Here is a 21,060-nt window from a genome sequence, read left to right on the forward strand (position 1 = left end):
GGGGTGCAGCATGTCCTTCAGCATCATCAAGTATCCCCCTAAGCCATGAAGGCCTCTTCCTAGAAGAGGAAGGCTCAAGTGGATAAATAGGATCCATCGGTTCTTCCACATCAGGCATTGTTACATCATCTACCCATAGAGACAGCTTCCACAATCGTACGATGCCACACCATTCTGCTCTGGAGTATGTGGTGTAGTAGTCTCCCTCTTAATGCCAACCTCAAGTATGCCTGAGTGAACCATCTGTAATATATCAGAGGTCTTGCCTAGGCTTGAGGGGAATGGTCCCCTTTTGAGCTTTCCTTCGGCACATACTAGATACACCTTCTTTCTCTACTCGGAATTCAGGCATCCCTGTCACCATTTGTCGTACATCGCGTAGAGCTTTGTAATGAAAGTGGGCAAACCTCTAATGCCAAAGTTCAGACTGAAGAGTTGTGTCACAAGACATGACACCTAGCGGACTTCCACCGACCTGATATAAAGAATCAACTCGAAACCCAAGAGTAAAGGCATCTTTAACATTATTTTTCGATATACGTACCTTGCCATCGCTGAAGGTTACCTTGTAGCCTTTGTCTTCCATTGCCAAGATGGACACCAGGTTCTTTCAGAGGTTAGGTGCATTTAATACATCCTGGAATTTCTAGCCTTCTTGAATGCTTGTCCTCTTCCTTGATTCCCAACTCTCCTCTTACCTTTGCTATTGAATTTGTCATTCCTTTGATTGCCATCAGAGGGATTTTGATCATCGTCCCGGTGTGAGTCCTTTCTATCAGGGCACTCCCTTGCATAGTGACCTGCTTTATCGCAGATGTAACATTGCCCTTTTCTTCCACCCTTATGTCCAGCCTTTCTTTTCGATTTAGACCCAGAATTATTTCTTTTCTTAGCATGAGAGGAAAAAGCAGCAGGAGGACCTTTAGGCAAGGGAATTTCTTGCTCTTCTACCCTTGTTTCTTCTTGAATGCATCTAGCCATTAATTCCTCGAAACCAGGAATTACATTATTGTTCAGAAGAGTAGTCCTGAACACGTACCATTCGGATGGTAATCCTCCAAGAGTCGTGAGTGCCATTTCCCTATCAGTAATAGTCTCCCCAATAGATAGGAGATCGTTCTTGATCTCGGTGATTCTTAAGAAGTATGCTTGCATACTCTTATCTTTACCCTTCGTGATTTCCCTCAGCTTATTTCTAAGAAACAAAACTTGATTTGCATCATTAACTTTAAATAAACTCACCAATGTATCGTAGATTTCCTTGGAGGTGTCCAGTTCAGAGATGTAGGCCACCAAGTGCTTGTCGATAGAGTCCCGGATGATCTTCTTCGCTTTAACTTCTCCGTTCTTCCATTTGTTCCTGGCAGCAGGAGGTGCATTTGATGGAGGCTCAATAATATTGCCTCTCACATGATCCAACACTCCTTGATCCTCAAGGGTTAGATCGATAGACATCTTCCATCCGTGATAGTCAGCTTTCCCACGGAGCTTGTCTTCGGCAGGAAAGAGTATTGAGGACCCCGTCGTTCTTTTAGGATAGCCTTGCCAATATTCTCTTCAGTGATTGCTCTACTCTTGCTTGGGCTTTGTCTTCACCTCAGCTCTGATACCATGTTAAGTTATGGTATGTTCAATGCTTATAACAGTTTACTTCTTTTTCTTATTATATTCCACAGCTTAGCAATCACATGTACATAAAGTAAAGTGCAGATAGAACATTAAACGATCGACAGAAAACAAGCCAAGACAAGAGACACAAGATGTGGCGGCTAGCTAGGGACAAACCCCACAATGTGTGGGGAAACCCTTTGATCAAATCTTCTTTTATCTTCAATAATTCAGCAGAGAGAAATAGTACAATAAATCTGATTTATATCAGCAGTAGCAAATCCTAGATCAACAACATCAGCGTTAGCGGCTTCATCATCAAACTAGGGCCAAGGATATCTCACAAACCGACCATTGGATCAGCTTGATTCCACCACCAAAAGTTACAGCTTTCAGAGGAGGTTCAGATGAACCTACAATGCAGTTCAGATGAGGAGATCTTCTAGTCCACACAGGGCAAACTTCACTTTTGCAGTTGCAGCTTTAGTTTCAGCAGCTTCCTTCAAACTAGGGCAATCAATATCTTGCAAACCGTCTGTCGGATTGACTTGATTCCCCACCAAAAGTTGCGGCTTTCAGAGGAGGTTCAGATGAACCTACAACACAGTTCAGATGAGGAGATCTTCTAGTCCACGCAGATCAAACTTCACTTCTGCAGTTGCAGCTTCAGATTCAACAGCTTCCTTCAAACTAGGGCAGTCGATATCTTGCAAACCGTCCATCGGATTGACTTGATTCCACCACCAAAAGTTGCGGCTTTTAGAGGAGGTTCAGATGAACCTACAACACAGTTCAAATGAGGAGATCTTCTAGTCCACGCAGGTCAAACTTCACTTCTGCAGTTGCAGCTTCAGTTTCAGCAGCTTCCTTCAAACTAGGGCAGTCGATATCTTGCAAACCGTCCATCGGATTGACTTGATTCCACCACCAAAAGTTGTAGCTTTCAGAGGAGGTTCAGATGAACCTACAGCGCAGTTCAGATGAGGATATCTTCTAGTCCACGCAAGTCAAACTTCATTTCTACAGTTGCAGCTTCAATTTCAACAACTTCTGGCTGTGTGAGGGAGAGACCCTTTTCTGCGTAGTAGAGAAGAGACTCTTTTCTGCGCAGTAGAGAGAGAGAGAGATGTGATGAAATGAGTGAGTGAAAATGAGGAAAAGTCCTCCTATATTTATACACAACGTTGGTGTTTGAATAGATGCGACTGTTGGGCTTCTGAGCATACATGAGTTGTAGGTCGGCTTGATAATAATTCCATAATCAAAATAAATTCATATCTCCATGAATACTTATCGAAATTGGATGATCTTTATATCAATCTTACACCTCTCAACGAGAGGAATCTAATGAACATATTATTAGCCATGAATAAGATGACCCACATGAAGTTTTGCCCTAGTTGCCAATTTTAACATCCTTGCATAGAAAATGGTATCTCACTCAAGTGATTAGAATGCAGGTGTTCTACCATTTGACTCTTGAGGGTCAACACAGGAAGATCAGCAAACATTGGGATGGATCTGATCATTACCCTCTATGGGAAGTTGTATCTCACCTGTTGATTAGACAACAGGATGGATGTGATCATTGCTTGGTAGATGGATCTTTCCCACTATCACTGGACGATTGGATGGATGTGATCATTACCTTCTATGGCAAGTTGTATCTTGCCTGTTGATTAGACAACAAGATGGATGTGATCCTCGCCTGGTATATGGATCTCACCTATTGTCATTAGATAGAGGGTAGTAGCTTGAGCTCCCCTATGATGTCAAATTCTTCTTCTTTTAGATTCAAGAGTGTTCAACAAAGATGAGCAGAGACGACATTTGACTTGATGGGACATATTATTATACTGCATTGTGAAATTTCTCCCTAGCTGAGAGGGAGCGTTAATTTGGCAGCTCGGGGATAAATTCCCTCCATTGGACAATCTTCCTCATCCAGAGAAGCCTCAAATTTCCCTTGAAAGAATTTAATTTGGTTAAGGAAAAATGTAATTTTAAAGTGAAAACCCACAATGGCACAAAAGTCAAGGTCGGCCTAGAAGACAAATTAGCCCTCCTCCAACGCCTATAAATTCAAGACAAGTCACCTTCATTTGGACATCACATCAAGCATCTCTCTCTTCTTCTATTGGTTCGTACATCTGAAATATTGCAGGGTTCTCTTCACACTTGCGAAGGAGGAAGGCTCTCTTTTTCGTTGACCAAATTCTACTTTTGTTTGGGAGACTATGACCAGCGTTGACTAGCCTTGTTTTGACTCTCTTTGACTTGGCTTTACTTGTTTTGGACCTGTTTTGGAAGGCCGCATTTATTGGCACAAAGATCAAGGAAATCTGGCACTTTGGCTGCAGTTGACCGCAGGTCTGACTGCAGACCACCTCTCTCTGTTGACCAGGCTTGACTGTAATTATTGGGGCTGTTTTGACAGAGGTTTGACCAGCATGGTTCAGGTTCCCTCTCCCTTGATAGTGCTTCTAGACTTCTAGTGAAGAAGCCCTCCTTTGGGGCTAGAAAGAGAAGACATGAGTCCAATTCCTTGGATCAAGACAAGTAGTAGCGATGTCGTTCCAGACAAGAACAATTGGCAACTAATGGTTGTTGAAAGTTTTTCAGGTTCTGGTCAAGAAGGGCATTGGATAGAAATAATCAGGAGATGGAAAGGAAAGAAAGGAAAGGAAGGGGAAGTGTGATCTTCCAAGTATTAGAGGCTGTTGTTACCCTTAAAGAGTTGTTTGTGTTAGCTTAGGGTTTTGTTTCTGTGCTCGTGGTAATCTCCTTTGTAGCCCATCACTTTTTGTATGAAATGCACATAAATATTGTTTGTCAATAAAAGTTTGAAGGAAGCACTTTACTCAAAAAATAAAAACAAGTTGCGAAATCCTAGTGGAGTCAAAATACACCAGACAAAAAACACACCTTTGCCTCAACTAGGATAAGAGGTCTGGACTCTATCTTGACACGACCCACAATTGCTGTCCGCTGTCTACCATGGATGTCAACCACAATGACCTCATTGCCAGTTTGTAGCTCAGAAAGATAAGAGGTTTTTCCACCAGGAATTGCAACATATGCATGTACAGGACCCTACAAACAAGGCAAATCCCACAACTTACAAGTAAAGAAGGCATACCATTTGACAATATAAAAATTATTTCTGGTGATCTTGGCAATCCCATAATCAGAACTAAATAAGGAAATGAGAAATCAAATCACTGTAACAATGATCAACCATTGTTGATAAAACAAGGCAACAGAAGCAAGAGAAGTCACGTAGTGGATTGAAGAGAGATGAAAATGTTGGGCACTTTAGATTCAATGGAATCATACAGTATAATAAAGTGATATTATTTCATAATACAGCACAGAATTTTACTTTTTTGCAGAAAGTTAATATTACCATTTCACTGAATTTAACTTTTTTTGCAGAAAGTTAATGACATGAGAAAACTCACAGCATTCACACGGAAAGGCCTGCTAGCAATGTAACTGGATTCCAAACACTCTGAATGGACAAGAAAAAGGCCTCTAGCAAAGGAACCAACCTGCTACCAGTAAACCAAAAAATCAACTGGTTCTGTCCTTCATTAAAGACATGCTCAAATCATCGGCCAATATGATGAGAAAGAAAAGGGAACAAACAGATTAAACAGAGAAAACATACCAGAAGTCCCTCACCAGGGCATAACAGACTGCATAGATCCACACAAACTCGGTCACCCATGCCCTTCACTTCCAATCGCGTCACAGTTGCTGTACTCAGGTTTATAGCATTCTCTGAATCAACCCTTCTATCAAGATAGGCCTGAAATTACTCAAGAAAGATCAAGGTGTCTTTTTGTGAAAGAGCATGAGTAGGCCTGATGATTATCTATCTAATCCAAGGAGGACTCCAGATTCACTATTTTGAGATAATAATGACAACACACATAGCTAAAACAGAAACAAAAGAAAATATTCTGAGCTTTGTGGGCAGGAAAAAATCATATCTGAAATAATCTATGAAATAAATCAACTGCCTTGTTTATATGAATCAAAATCCCAGTAAAGCCCTTAAAAGCTACATATTTCAAAAGCAATCCATATTATTAGACATCCAAATGTATGGAACAGGATCATTCAACTCAAAATAACAGATCACAAAAATGGAAGACAAAATTGTAGACCTTTAGTTCAAGAATTACTTTCATGTCATTTGTATGCAATACAACACCATCCATTCCTTTTTCCAAGGCCTGCAAAAATAGGAACAGAATACATGTCAAGGAGCCTCTAGGGCACAAGACTTTTTTATATATACCACACAAGCTTCCAAGAGATATGTATAAATCACAAGGAATTTTCAAACTATTGAAAATTACCATTCCTAGTTTTCTCCTGGAACAATGGATTAGCCCAGTTTCTTTTGTGGTGTGAAGTGAGTAAAAATGTTTCACTCTACCTCAAAAAACACTTGAGCATCACGAGCAGTCGTTGTGATAGCAAATATGGATGTCCCACTACCCTGGAAGGCAGCAACCATGTTTTCTGCTGGTATAATCTTTTCATGGCAAAAATGGGTTTTATGTTAAAAAATTCATATAGCTAATATTTAAATACAACCACCATTTTCTGTTAACCTTGAAACTGCTCACCTTGAATTCTAGATATGCAGGAAAAAGGAAAAATATTAAATATCTACAAGAAAAAAAAATCTTACTAATACAAAAACTGAACACAAAACAATAATCGCTGCAAGTGCCAACGTGAAATGTGCTTCCACCCAAAAGATTGGCCAGAAAAGGTCTCTTCTTTTAAGAGAATTTGTGGAATAAGATTACCCACAATGGAAAGGCAAATTGTTTAGACAAAGTTGTGTTAGATGGCATCTATCGTATTCTTTTGAAACAACTCTCTTTAAAATACAACTTCATGGGTCAAGTCCATTCTGGAGGGATTGGTGAGGGAAGAATGGTGAGCTTTCTTGTATATGTGTGGCAAAGGGCCTGTATGATTGAGTAAAACACACTTCTGACATTGTCCCAAGCCTCAACGAAAGGTGGGGATTGAGGGACCCAATTTTCTGCTGGTTGTAGAGATGCAGTCAATTTGGAATATCATTTTTCTTTCAAACACAAAGTATGGGGTGGCTTATGCCTCCACACCTAAAGATCTATAGAGAAAGTTTCATGCTCCTTAAGGAGTTTTGCGACAATCTATGTAAAAAAAAATCATCTAGGTGGTTTCTCTATATCCATATGATTTGGCATGGCCTGTCCTCTTAGTCCCAATTTCAACTTTCAAGATAGTCCTACTCTTATGGTTCGTAGTAACCATCCCTTAGAGGCCATTTATGGCCAAGGTGGGTATTTGGGGATCTTGGAGTGAACGTATTATGACACATGACTTAAGGAAACCCTCGGCTTTTCACTTTACCACCATGTAACGGTGTTAATGTATTCTAGAGGTTGTCATACCTAGAAACCACAAATATTTTATGCCTAAGCATGGATCTACTTATGTATTTATCACACTTTGCATAGAATTATAGGGTATTTATAGGCATATACATGGATCGAATGGGTGACTCTATTTGAAGAGCCGAGTTGTGTTTGCCAACATAACCCTTTGTTATTTGCTTTAAATAATATTAAATATATTTTCTTTTATAATTGCATGCCCATATAGTTTTGCCACAACATATAATAATAGGAGTGTCAACCATATTACCAATGATATTTCTCAACCAATTTTGAATTTTCTCTTTAGGGCAAGATGGGTTCCTATGGGAAATTCATCCCATAGTTGCCCCAATTTTCAACACTCCCTCTTAGCTAGGGAGGAATTTCCATCTGCATCAAAAAGTCTCATCTTGGAAGTTCATGTTTGTTGTTTCATGTCTCATCTCATATTATCTCGTCCCATTGAAGAAGAATAATCCACAACAGACAGTAGGGGAGATTGATTAGATCCTCTGAACTCTACTAGTCTCCAAGTCATGTTCCATGACTTTCATCTTAGTTGCATTAGCAAGTCATCCATGTCATCACATCTCGTTTAAACTTGTCTCATCTCTAATCATCAGTTGAACAATGATGTCTCTATCTAAAGAAGAAGAAGAATCATAGGGGAGATACGTCTGCCACCCTATATCCAATGTCAATAGGCGAGATACCACATACCATGAGAGGTAAGGATCACACAGTATCTTATCGACCACTGACAATAGGCGAGATACCACTTACCATGAGAGGTAAGGATTGTTACCCACCACCTATGGATAGTGCATATAGGAGAAAAAAATTCTCCTAGATGGTCCTCAATCGACAGTCGACAGCCCCTTGCAACCACCAAATAGCTCGATGTGCCATTGTCTCTGCCACCTGAGCCAACCATGTGGTCCCTCACCCACTTGTTATGATCGTATGTTTGAAGGTGGGCCTCCCGACCCCGAATGTATGACTTTTCATTGGTATAGTTAAGTAGTTTTCCTTACTTGTCATGGGCACTTTTGGGCATGGATTGGTGGGGGGATTCAGCTGAAAGAGTGGGCTAGGTTTATACTCTTGTTTCCATTGCTTGATACAGTGGTTAACCTTGTATCCTAGTCCTGTAAGATCTCCTTTACTGGCCATTGGTGTTAGGGTTGGCACTACACGGGAAATCCTAAATTTGGTTGTGTGGTCCTTCTTCCCGTCACCACATACATCACCCCCTTTCAACTCATTTTAGCCTTACTCATCTCTTTTTCCATTCGGGTCCACATGTGTCCACCGGGTTCACATAGGGTTAGCCTCCCCCTCCCCTTGTCCACACCTTGGGTCCGTCCCAGAACAATGCCCAGAGGTTGATGCAACTAAAAAGAAAACAAAAAGCATAATTTGGCCACTCTCAACAAGAAATGTACCACAAAATGCAAAACATGGTCGGGACATACAAATTTAGCACATGGGCAAAAGCCAAACATGAGATCTACCACTTACCCATGGCCATCACCCTAGTTCCTATGGGCCCTAGATGAGCCCCCTCTATCATTAAGGAACCCATGATTGTCCCAACCCCTAGTGGGTGATGAACTACCCCACCTTAAGGGGGTATCCACTATTATACACCACACAACATGCTCTCATCCCCTGGAGCCCCGAGCAGTTATGAAGAAAAAACAATTAAAGGCAAAAGGCATTTGAAGAAGGGTGGAAAAACAAAGGCTAGGGTAACTCATGTACCACGATTTGCTCCCTCCTACACTCATATACCCAGATGTGGGCTTCCCTTTATCATAGCTACCCTTGTACCATAACATGTGGTTTGGATGATTCCCTGATCCTCATTCTATTCCGTAACTTTATCATTTGCCACCTACCACTTGAGGGTGTGAAAAATCCAATATGGAATCCTAATGCAGCAACAGGTATTATTTCTCCTAATTGTTAATTAATTTAACAATTTATCTGCTATAGCAAATATTGAAATAAACACACTACAACCTTCACAAATAAAATATTGCGGAAAAATAATGCACTAGAAACTGAGAAATGATAACACACACAAAATATGAGACAATTATTTTTGGACAAATGTCCATGGAAAAAACCAACTTGGGAAAACCAGTGCAGCAGTGAGGGTTTTTATTATTATGCAGCAGTGAAAATCTAAGTACAATCTGGATGCCTGAAACTGGCAATCCATAGAAAGAAAATTTGGGCAAAATTATTGAAGGGAATTACCCTTACTCCATAAGTAATCCGGGCACAAATTGCCTACAAAAAACTCGGCCTCCTGAAGCTTTTGCGTCACCCTCTGTGTTGGACTGCGCAATCACTATGACGTCTAGCCTCTGACTGGTCTCAAATGAAGTCGTTTTGCCTTCTAGTGCTGAGAAATCTATCTCTCTGGCCCTCTGGAACCTCTGCCCAGCCTCTAGATCTGAGAACGATTTTCTCTCCAGCAAATCGCACTGCCCTCTCTGAAGTTATTGCGCTGCCTCCAATGAGATAACTCGGCCCTCTTGTTGCTGCCTCTGCGGATCTAGAAAACTTCGTCCAGATCACTATCCCTTCCCCTCACTCATTGCTTCGATCTCTAACTCTCTCCAGCAACTGACTATTGATACTCTGGAAATCGATCTGCCAAGAAATTGAACTGCTCAAGTGTCTTCTCCATCACCACATCAACCTCCTCTTATAATCCATTGTTGGAGCACCAACGACCAAGATTAAAACATAATCGATGACTAGGATCATCTCTGGATCAATCCGTGTGAGTTTCTAGACTATTCTTGCCTTATATCAATTAATACTAATTAATTAACTATATTCCCTAAGTTTAGACTTAGGAAATATTTAAAAAACGGCTAATAATCTAATTGAGACACTTCTAGGCGAAATTTCCAGAAACGATTTCTGGGTTTTGGAGATCTCGTGTATTCTAGCCTCTCCACCAAATTTCGTGGCTAGAACACATCCAATGCTACAAAAACTAACACTCCCTCTTAGTGAGGAATGTGTTCTAATGATGCACTCCCTGCCACAACACCCTATCTCCGCATCATCTCCTGTCCGTTGCTGATGTCTAGCCATACTACCCACCAACCACTGTGCAACTCTCATATACATTGCATCTATGTTACTGCTGACACTGCCATACTGCTGCCAACACTACAACTTCCTCTCATCTGTTGCTGCTACAACTGCAACTATTTCAACTGAGAAGCATCCAAAATATTGAATCAACTGTGTTCAGTATGATGCCCTTGTCCCCAGAGTCCTGACTGCTACTAGCATCTGCACTGTCACTGAAAAATATGCATTGCTGTTGACTCTGCTTTGTGCCACCTACATTACTGTCAACACTACACTGTGCTCCTCAGCATCTCATTGCTACTAGTCTGCAACTGTCACTTTGGTACTAACTGCACCTCTGACACTAATCTATCCTACTACTGAATATTGTGGGCCCTCGTAGCCAAGTAATGACCCATGAGGTGGACTCCTTAGGGACCCTGCCCAATCTCTGTGGTTCTCTGGGACTACAGTACCAAATCTCCCCACCTCACTCATGGAGGTATATCTACGAACATCGCAAAGTCTTCCTCCAATTTGGACGTCAAATTGTCGATCACAGCTGAGGTTGCCTATTGGTCCTGCTTCTCCTCCTTTTCCTTCTTCCTGAAGACACTGGGTATTGTAGTGACCAAGCTCACCACACCTTAAGCATTTGACCTTTGACAAGTCCTTCTTCTTTCTCTGCTCCCCTCTCCTTGACTAGGGCCTGTTACCACTCAAACTAGCAAGGGACCTAAAGGGAAAATGCTAGAACAAGGGCAACAAATGGAGACTTAGCCCACTATCACCTCAGATAAAGCTCACTTCTATTTACAAACTTTCACCGATGGGAGGAGACCCGATATATTATTGAGTCACCAATGAAGGATAAATTAATGAATGGATATGAGACCCAAATAATCCCTTCCCCAGAAGAGCTTGAAGGATGGAACTTGCTCGCTTTCTAAGCAAGGTACGATGTCTTCTTAGGGAAGGGAAGGGAGGACTTGAGGGTTAGGTTTATGGGATATGACTTTCGAAGGAGTTTCCCAATCCCTAAAATGCTTATTGAAATTGGTATCCCGAATGGTTCTTGAAGAATTGTCTTTTCAAAGAAACGGGCCCACACAAGACCAAGTGGACCCAGTCTAGGGTAGGAGGAAAAAGTATGGAAACCAATGATGTCCTCACCCTAGACAAGGTGGGGGAAAGGATCAAAGAAAGTATTTCCACTTAAAGGTGTTGAATTGATCCTATGAGACACTAGTCTTGGGGATGCTAGGGCAAAGTTTGATCTCGGAGCTAGGGCTTGGCTTTTGTCTCAACTCCACTATCAGAATGACCTCAAATTTTGAGGAGGTCTTGAGGAAACACCAGCGCAAGAGGACCTAGTGTTGATTTTGGGTAGCATCGGATGTGCTCTAGCTCCAAAATTTTGTGGAGGGGCTAGAATACATGAGATCTTTAAAACGCAGAAATCTTTTGGAGAATTTCCACTCGGATAAGGAGTTATTAAAATAATTAATATTTTTAATGGGTTCCTAAGTCTAAATTTAGGAAAATAAAAATATTAATGGGTATTAATAAGAATATGGGTGAGAAACTTCTAATTGACGAGGATCAAGTTTGTTTTAATCTTAGCCATTGATTAGGGACTTAATCTCGACCGTTGATTCATCAACAGGAAAAGTATAAGAGAAGGCTTGAGGGTCAGTTGGAGATACACTTGAGAGATCAATCAGCTCGATTTTTCTGGGTGAGGTTTGCTAAGAAAATCGAACAAGTGATCTGTTGCAGCAGAGGGGTAGGGATAGTTGAGGTTGGAGGATCTTCTCCAAGACCTCGAATACACAACAAAGAGAGGCAGAGAGATGCCAAAGGAGGCAGGAAGACCCAGGGAGGCTAATGATGGGCCAAGAAGGGCCCAACATTTCTAGCGCAGGTGTAGAGCCACCCTCCAGCAGAAATCCGAATTCAAACGGGGAGTAGCAGGTTTAGCCAAGAAGGCTAACATCAGAGCTCCAAGAGGCAGAGGAGGCAACGCAGTGCTAACGCAGTGTCACAGTGTGCTCCACGCAGGCCCACACAGCTACTGCGAAGGGGCAGTGCAGTTGTAGCTGGGGAAAATCAGTCCAATTGTCAGAACGGAGAGATTTTGCCGGGTGAAGTGAGGTAATCTCACTTAGGTTTCTGCTAGTATATTTTTATCTCTGTAACTGGATAGCCGAGAGGGCATCCAAAGTTGTATTCAGAACTACTTCTTAATAATAGAAAACCCTCAGAGTTGCTGCACCAGTTTTCCCGCATTGGGTTTTTCCAAGGACGTTTGTCCAAAAATAATGGTGTCCCTTGTGTATTGGTCTCGTTCTATTTTCAATTCGTGATATGTATGTATGTGTAATCTACAAAAGTGTTTTCATTGTTGTTTAAATAATTAAATAACTTGTTGAATGTGAAAACAAGTAGGAGATGATAAACCAGTGATTACAGTAGGATTTCTGATGTGTAGATTCAGAAATTCTCACATGGTATCAGAGCATTGCAGATCATAGGAGACTGAAGACACCAGCCGGGAGATCCAGAGAATTTGCTGCAGAGAGGCAGTTGTCTCGAGTGACAGCGTTGTTCCAGAGCTAGAGATGCAGAGGAAGAGTGACGCAGTGTAGAAGAGGTGACGTAGAGGCTCACGCAGTGCCTGTATCAGCATTTTGAGCCAGGCGAGGGTGATGCAGTAGCTAGGAGGAGCCCATGCAGTAATTGTGGTAGTTGTCTAGGCCAGCGCAGAAGCAAAGAGGGGCAGATCATGGTCACGCAGAGCCACGTCATCTCTTAGGACCAGGAAGGAATGACGCAATGGCAAGGAGGAGCTAATCTAGCTCACGCAGTGATTGCGCAAAGCCAGAGGAGCTCAGATTCTTCAGTTGTCGGGGCTGGGGGAGCAGAGCAAATTCGATCTGAGGAGCTGGTGGGATGTTGTTGTTATTGGTGCAGAACAGTGTCTATGGAGACAAAGCCGAGGTAGAGGGAGTCACTGCCTTGACAGATTTCTAGCCAAAGAAATCTAGATCCAGGTTGCAGCAGCAAAGGAGGATTGGAGAGGAGTGATTCGACATTTGGCCGGAGGATTTCCGTGAAGGAAATCAGGACTTAGAGGGAGTCTAGAGGAGCTTGTTCCTTAGAGGGTTTCTTGTGCCAAAGAAATCCAGATCTAAGTCTTGCCAGATTAGCAGCAGGAGAGGGAGAAGAGAACCTGTCCTATATTTTTTAGCAGAGATGGCAATCCATGGATTAAGGGATCAGGACAGATTGGATGGAGCATCCAATTTTGTCATCTAGAAGGCCAGGATCCTGGCAATCCTAGACAAACATTGCATCAAGGACTATGCCTTGAAAGTAGTTGTTGTTCCGGTCAATGTTGATCCGTTAAAGGAATATGAGGAGACACAGGCGAAGGCCAAGTGCATGATCCTAGACAGGGTCAAAGATCATGTAGTACCACACATTGTTAAGAAAGAAACAGCAAGGAGATGTGGGAGATGCTGACCACCTTGTCCCAAGGCACTTCCATCCAGCGGAAGATGCTATTAGAAAATCAGTTGAGACAGTACCAGATGCAGAAGGGAGAGGAGATCAATCCCTTCTTCCTGAAGTTGCAAGGTATTAGAGACCAATTGACTTCCGTGGGGTCTACACCAAATCCTGAGTTCATCATTAGGACTGCTTTGAATGTAGTCACCGAGGACTGGGAGACATTTGTCCAAAGTATCTTGGGCAGACCGACTCTCCCCAGTTGGGAGGAGATGTGGGCAGCTCTTCGACAAGAAGAGATCAGGAGATTCACCAAGGCGGGGGATAGCGGAAAAGGACCCCAAGTCAAGGAGGAGGAGGATGCAGCTCTCGCATCATCGGGATAGCAAGGGCAACAAAAGAGAAAGAAAAAAGATATTTCTAAGGTCAGATGCTTCAAGTGTGGGGAACTTGGACATTTTGCCACTCAATGCCCCCAAAAAAAGGGCAAGGAGGAGGCTTCTTACTCGAAGGCTGCTCCAGCGAAAGTTGACAGGGAAGGTGAGGATGATGATTGTGCAATGAGTGCTCATGTGCCTCTGGAGAAGAGGTGGGGGGACATGGAGTTGTAGTCAAGAGGACTACATGGCCAGGCAAGATCCTTGAGGTGGTCAAACTCTTGGATCACATACGGCTACGGGAGCCCTTAACAAAAATAGCAAAATGATAGGTGTCGGTTGGAGCGAGGTGTGATGGAGTGATAGTGGCAAAGCTAAAGTTCCAAAGTCTGAGGCAGCGCAGTGGATGTTGTAGCAGTGCGAGAGGCAAAGAGCAGTTTGCAGCAGCGCAGTAACAGCAAAGGGTCAGCACAGATTAGCAGCAGAGGTAGCTTCAGCATCATGAGGCATCCAAACTAACCAGCATGTCAATTTTTGGGTGAAGTTTCAGTTGCTTACTTCTCAGGTGAAGTTTCAGTTGCTTACTTCTCAACAAATGAGTTGCAGTGCAGCAGTTAGCAGTGGCAGTGCTATGGGCAGCATGATGCAACATTTTGAGAGGGAGTTGTAGTACAGATGTAGCAGTGACAGTGGCAGAGTCATGGGCAGCAGTACAGGAAGCAGCAGTGCAGTGGATGAAGGGCATCAGGCTTAAAATTTAGCAAAATAATTAATTTACTTTAGTCCCGGGACCTTTTAAATTTTGATTTTTAAGGATCAACGAATTTTGTCTTTGGATAATTTAAATTTACGTAGGACCTAGAATTAATTAAATTTTTGGCTTAGGATTTTAATAATTTTTTGCCAGAAAATTTAATTAATTAACCTATGAGGGAATAAATTATTTTTCCAACCCTCAAGACACTTTACATCATAATTTTCATATTTTTTACATCATAAGGGGGAAAACTTATCTGTAATAGACCCTCACAAACTACCCATTTCTGCGACACAAATATAATCCAGCAGACCAAGCAATTTGTAATAAAATAACCTAACCAAATATTTAGGATTATTCCCAAATCACTTTTACATAGACTCGATCTATAACGCTAGGACTCGCCTAAGATCCCAGTGAGAAGAGACATTCCAGCTTTGGGGTGAGAATGAAGGAAAACTCTGTCAACCATTCGAGAATGGATCGATGAGACAAAAAATCTCCCAGAATGTAGATCGTCACCAGAAAAGTAGGCCATTACATACATGACACGGTTCTGCTGAGATTATTTACATCATATACATGCAGAATGGGTTTACATTATAACATGATAATCAAGCTGATGATGATAGCTAAACGACATGGACACATCGATCAGGCGCTATCCTTTTTGTGAAAAAGGGGGTGTACTGCTATGGTTCGTTGACACGTAGTGGTCAACAATCACCAAAAGTTAGTTATTTGCACATTATTTTTTATTTTCGGGGCTAATGTAGGCCCAAGTAACTAAATCGAACTCATTAGGAGTGTATAAATACAAATGATGAGAGTTCATTTCTCATCATCACTTGGTTTTGACTTGTATCTCTCTAGATATCTTCGCTATTCCTTCTTGGTGGACGAAATTTTGGAGCATGGATGAATTTTGATGTTTGGATTATTTTTTCCTATCTTGGAGCTTCTTGATTGGCAAGTTTATTGATGGTTGGATATATTCCCATACATGTAAGTACAAGTTTAATGAGATTTCTTCTTTTACTTTGTCACAAGCATTGATGATAAGATTTTCGCTATAATAGGGCTAATTGTTGCATGCATTTACCGGGAAATTGTGGAATTATGTTTCTATATTGCATATCTCTATGTATGGGCCATGTATGTTGAACCAATTCTCCTAGGGATAATTTTATGGTTGAATTTATCTTGACAAACCATCTTACCTTGCAAAACGAAGTGTAAAAGCTTTAAGGCACTCTCCTTTGCCCTAATGACAAGCGAAGTTATCCTTGAAGCCTCCTTGACCTAGAAACGAAGTCCATTCTCATATTCTTCTTGACTTCAATCTCCCCAAAGGATTAGGCACTGGTCTATCATATGGTGCTGGTCTATCATATGGTGATCACTTAAAGAATCATTTTTCTTCACCTCTCCTTCTTTATTCTAGGTCTAACCACATTAGGGCTCCTAGGGCATCATTTTCCCGACAAACCACCCATAGAAAAACTTTGATCTCTTGGCCTCTACTACGCTAGTGTGTCTCCTAGGCCTCCTCCAAATTTGAGGGAATTCCGACGGTGGGGTTGTGAGATATCCCAAGCCCTAGCCTCGAGATTGGTTTTTGCCCTAAGTTTCCCTAGGCTAGTTCCTCATAGGGATCATTTTGCACCTTTAAGTGAAAATCATTTCTTCGATCCCCTTCTCCTCCTTGTTTAGGTCAAGTTCATCATTGGTTGCTAAACTCCCTCCTCTTGACCTAGCCTGGGTCCACTTGGTCCCATGTGGTCCCATACCTCATCAAAGTTAATTCTTCAAAAACCACTTGGGAAACCAAGTTCCATAAGGATTTTAGGGATTGGGAAGCTCCTTTACAATTCACACTCCTTAAACCTAGCCCTTAAATCCTCATCCCCTTTTCCTAGAAAACTTTGTACCTTGCTTAAGAAGCAAGCAAGTCCCATTCTTGAGTCTCCCCTAGGAAAGGGTCCCCGAGATCACTTCACATCCATCTTAGTTGATCTATCCTTCATAAGTGATTCTCTATATATCGAGTCTCCTCCCATCAGTGAAAGTTCGTAAAGAGTAGGAAGCTTTAGCTGTGGTGATAGTGGGCTTTAGCTTCATTGTTGCTCTTGACCTAGCAAGTGCCCCTCTAGGACCCCCTGCTAGTTCGAGCAATAACAAGGCTGACATCATCAACCCTAGTTAATTCTAGGGCTTGAAAAACCCAAATTCTACATTTTGGATTCAACTTAGGGTCATTTGAAGGTTTGTTGCTCCTAAGGTTGATCATATTTTTCAAGAAAACCTTTTCCTTTTTCTTGTATGCCGAAGTGTGCCATTCTTGAATCATATCTTAAAAACCCTAGGCTACAAGTCTCTCTTTATAGACCTCTTCATAGGTATGTTATTCCCTATCACAAAGAATTGAGCCTTGTTCCTAGTCTGAGTACCTTGATTAAGCCTATTGAAGTGTCACCTTTGATCCTTTGACCTAGAATACCATTTAGGTGACCTATATTGGGAAGCCTCCCATGTGGTGAAATTCCACTAAAGAGTAGGAGGTGGAGTGATAAGGTGACAATGGCATCCACCTCATTGTTGTGTCTTAGTCTGGCTTTTGTCTTGTGAGGCATCTCACAAGAACTACTAGATTTTGAGGCAACATGGCCCACAGTACATGCCAATATATGGCAGAGGGAGAGTAGCCAGACAAGGTTGGAGTAACCAGACAGAAAAGGGCTTGAAGACATAATTCCAATATGGAAGACAGCAAAAGAGATGGCTCAAGAAACCCCTCCTCCCTAAAAAAGATGTTAACTTGTTTTCAAGAAGGGTTGGAGGATTTCCAACTCATGAGTCAGGATCAAAGAGCAAGGAATGGTTCTTAGTCGATGATGACTTCTATGTCTCTGAATCTGCTCTTCGTAAATCTACAAAGTAGTAGTCTTATCTCTAGTAGTATACGGATTTCTTCTATTTTGGCTTAAGTAACATTTCCTAGCCCTATTACTTCAGCATCAATTCTAATAAAGTCCTCTTTGAATCTTGATCCAACAAGATCAGTTTAAAATCACAATTTGATCCAGAATTGGCATTTTCAAAAAAGATGTACCTTTAAGTCAGAGCATTTATAAAGATCATTGAGGATCATTCTTGCACCAAAACAATATTTGCATTTTTCAGTAACACAAGGAAAAGTACAGATCCTAAAAAGAATGCTGACCAGGAAATCATACCTGCCAGTCAAGACAATTTATTACTATATTTTCAGCCTGCCCAACCATTGCCTGTATTTCTTGAAGCTGGCTGGAAGAAGAAACCTCAGCAAATATGCCAACATGTTTGTTTTCACAGTCGTATACATGCCCATGATTTATAAACAGTGGCCTGATCTTTGCAATTGCTGCAGAAAAAAACATGAGATTCAAATATTTTACTTGCAAAAGTTAACAGTCACCATCAGAATTAATGGCTCATACTTTTATATGCAAACACTTTTTATCCTGCAGCCTGGAAAGGCATGAGTTTCTACTTCATTAAATGATTAAATTATGTAGAGATATTTTTCTTTTGCTTGTCTTAATTGCTTTTGCAAACCACATTTAAGTTTCAAAAATGTTTTAATCATGCCAAAGCATAATGATAATCGGCAGGTTGAAGACTGCTCACATGCCCATTCATTAGCAATTTCATTGTCTACTGAGGAGAAAATAAAAGTATTCCATCCTCTCTCAACTGCAGTAGTCATGACTTCCTTGCTTTCTGTCCATATCCAAACTGACTTTTTCCGAGCATGGTTAGTAGGGCTCATTGAAGAAGAAATTTGTAATTGAGTGATTTGGCATTTTAAGTTCTTGCTGGCATCCATGCCCAAGGAAGATGATGAAAAATTGTAACAAGTACCTGCAAAAAGAAAACAAAATCATAAACACATAACCCTAGAGATCACATGTTCATCTCCTGGAATGGAAATCTAGGTTTAAATTTGCAAAGAAATGACATGCATGGATGCAAAATCCAATTTTGGTAGACTTAAGAAACATGCAGTAATAGAGATATGGTAGTTTCCACCTAAACTTCTAGATCCTAATGGTCCTTCCCAACTTACTTATAGATATTACTTATATGCGTCTATAGTTCTCTATCAATCATGGCATTCCATTGCATCCTCTCTGCCTTTCAATCAACTAATTCTGAAAGAGGTACTTGCAATTTTGTTTCATATATAATTACTAGTAAACTAAAAGTATCATGTTGACAATATTTTATCTATCTATTTCTTTTATGCTAAGTTGCACAAAACGCTGAAACGTTTCAGAGTTTTCGAAACAGGTACGTTTAGAAACGTGACCTCACAAAAATAGAAATGTCGGTCGAAACGTCAGCTGAAACGTCATATATGTATATTTAAAAATATATATATATATATATAAATAAGTGAATAACACATTATCTTTGCAAGAAAAAAGGGAATAAGACCCATAGATAACAATTTAGAAGAAAAAAAAAGTATATATTCACTCTCATAGATGATTATATGATGGTCGAGTTTCGACCGAGTTTCGGCCAAGTTTCGGAGTTTCAGGTATGGGTACGGCCCGAAACGTCGGGTTCCTAGAGGTTTCGTGCAACATAGCTTTTATGGTTCAAGACATACTCCTCTGCTCCTAGGAATGATCCTTGTAACCCCTCATATTGTATCAATATGAGGCCTTGTCACAATTTCAAGACCCTGTACAAGCAAGCTGTGTTTGGAGGATTTTGGTTTTGTACCCAATGTATTGGTGCTTCGTGTTAGTTTATATATCTCAGGCAGGTGTTCTAGTCTCAAATGGTGTCTATGAGGTAAAGGAACACAGTGGTTCGATTTTCTCCAACACCCAGAAAAAGCTTCTAAGGAAAAGTACTTTAATTAGAAATAATTAGCTAGTTTATTAATTTTCCTAAGTCTAACTTTGGGGAAATGGCTTAATTAATTGGGATTAATTGAGGTAAAATCTATTTTCCTCTAGTGACTTCTAGAAAAGTCATTTGATGGGGTCAAGATGATCTTAGCCATCGATTGAGATTAGATCATGGTCATTGATTTCTCAACAGAGAGATTATAAGAGGAAATCGACAGGCACTTGGCACCAACAGATCGAGATCAGCAGTGATTGGAGATAGGATTCCGGAGGAGATTCTTCATAGGGATTTCCAAACTATAGTAGATGATTTTTCTGCAAAGAGGTCGAGTTTCCCAGTGGTGTGAGTTGCTTCAAAGAGGTCGATTTGTCGAAGCAAGGAGAAATATTGCCAAAGTGATCGATTTGCAAAGGGAAGTCGAGTTTGCCAATTGTAGTGGAATTCCAGGGAAGCCGAGTTTATTTTCCCAATAGTGCAAATTTTCCAGAGGGGTCGAGTGCCAAGGTCGCACGTGTGACCAATTCAAGAGCTAGAGGGAGGCCGAATTGGATCAAAGGGGCCGAATTGCTTACAGGGGCCTAAATCAACTTGCAGAAGTGATTGGAATAATTTTTCAAAGGTTTGCTAATTTACGACAAATCGCTGTAATTGCTCCATCACAAATTTTGTTGAAAAATTAATAAAATACTCATTTGTAGAACTGGTTTTCCCCACACTAGGGTTATTCCAAGGACATTCATCCAAAAATATTGGTGTTCATTATTTCGGAGTTTATGCAATAATTTTCTCAGTTCCTGCGGTTTATTTAATTTTTGTGAAGTTGCATCCATGGGGTCTTGGTTAGACGGTGATCGAGTGCTCCGTTAAGACACTCCTTGATGTGAGGTCATTAGTACAATTCCCCGTCTCGATCGGGTTGATATATTGGACATGATGAAGATGTAGTCCTGCCAATCTTACAAAAAAAAATTGTGAAGTTACAGTAGCGTTTTATTCAGTATTTGCCACAAAGAATTTGCAGACGACAAATAATCAATTGATAGGAGAATAATAACCAGTTAACTGCAAGAACTTTAAAAATGGAACACTTTGATGAATTTTTATCACCTTGACATCATCATTCCATATGTTTTAGGCTTGTTACCCCCCAAAATGGGTAACCACCACTAGCTAATGGTATGCCCTTATATCTCCACCACTTGCATCAACCATATGCCTCTCACCCATCTGGCATGAGCACATGAACAAAGATGGCCTTACACTCAAAAGGTACTTTGATAATTTTGCAATTGGGTGCTTATGTTTGTTTGTTTCAGGTCATTTGGTGTAGATTACAGAGTGATCTAGAAGAAGGATG

General features: G+C 41.0%; 1 protein-coding gene across 10 annotated transcripts in view; it reads right to left on the reverse strand.

Moving 5' to 3' along the window:
- LOC149143582 (uncharacterized) overlaps positions 1–21,060 on the reverse strand; it is a 163,372-nt gene that overhangs the window by 70,223 nt on the left and 72,089 nt on the right. For 3 of the 10 annotated variants that reach the window (XM_089448897.1, XM_089448901.1, XM_089448902.1), the window contains exons 2-8: positions 18,468–18,701; positions 18,035–18,201; positions 6,056–6,154; positions 5,781–5,849; positions 5,279–5,419; positions 5,070–5,162; positions 4,534–4,701 (exon numbers count right to left, since the gene is read on the reverse strand). In XM_089448897.1, the coding sequence (XP_089305023.1) occupies positions 4,534–4,701; positions 5,070–5,162; positions 5,279–5,419; positions 5,781–5,849; positions 6,056–6,154; positions 18,035–18,201; positions 18,468–18,701 (971 nt within the window). Of the gene's footprint in view, positions 1–4,533; positions 4,702–5,069; positions 5,163–5,278; positions 5,420–5,780; positions 5,850–6,055; positions 6,155–18,034; positions 18,202–18,467; positions 18,702–21,060 lie in introns of those variants that run through there. The other 7 variants (XM_089448900.1, XM_089448899.1, XM_089448898.1 and 4 more) reach the window with 7 other exon arrangements.

Source organism: Pinus tabuliformis, chromosome X (genome assembly GCF_031772625.1).
Source record: "Pinus tabuliformis cultivar Carrire ecotype Pingquan chromosome X, CPIR1, whole genome shotgun sequence".
NCBI lineage: Eukaryota > Viridiplantae > Streptophyta > Pinopsida > Pinales > Pinaceae > Pinus > Pinus tabuliformis.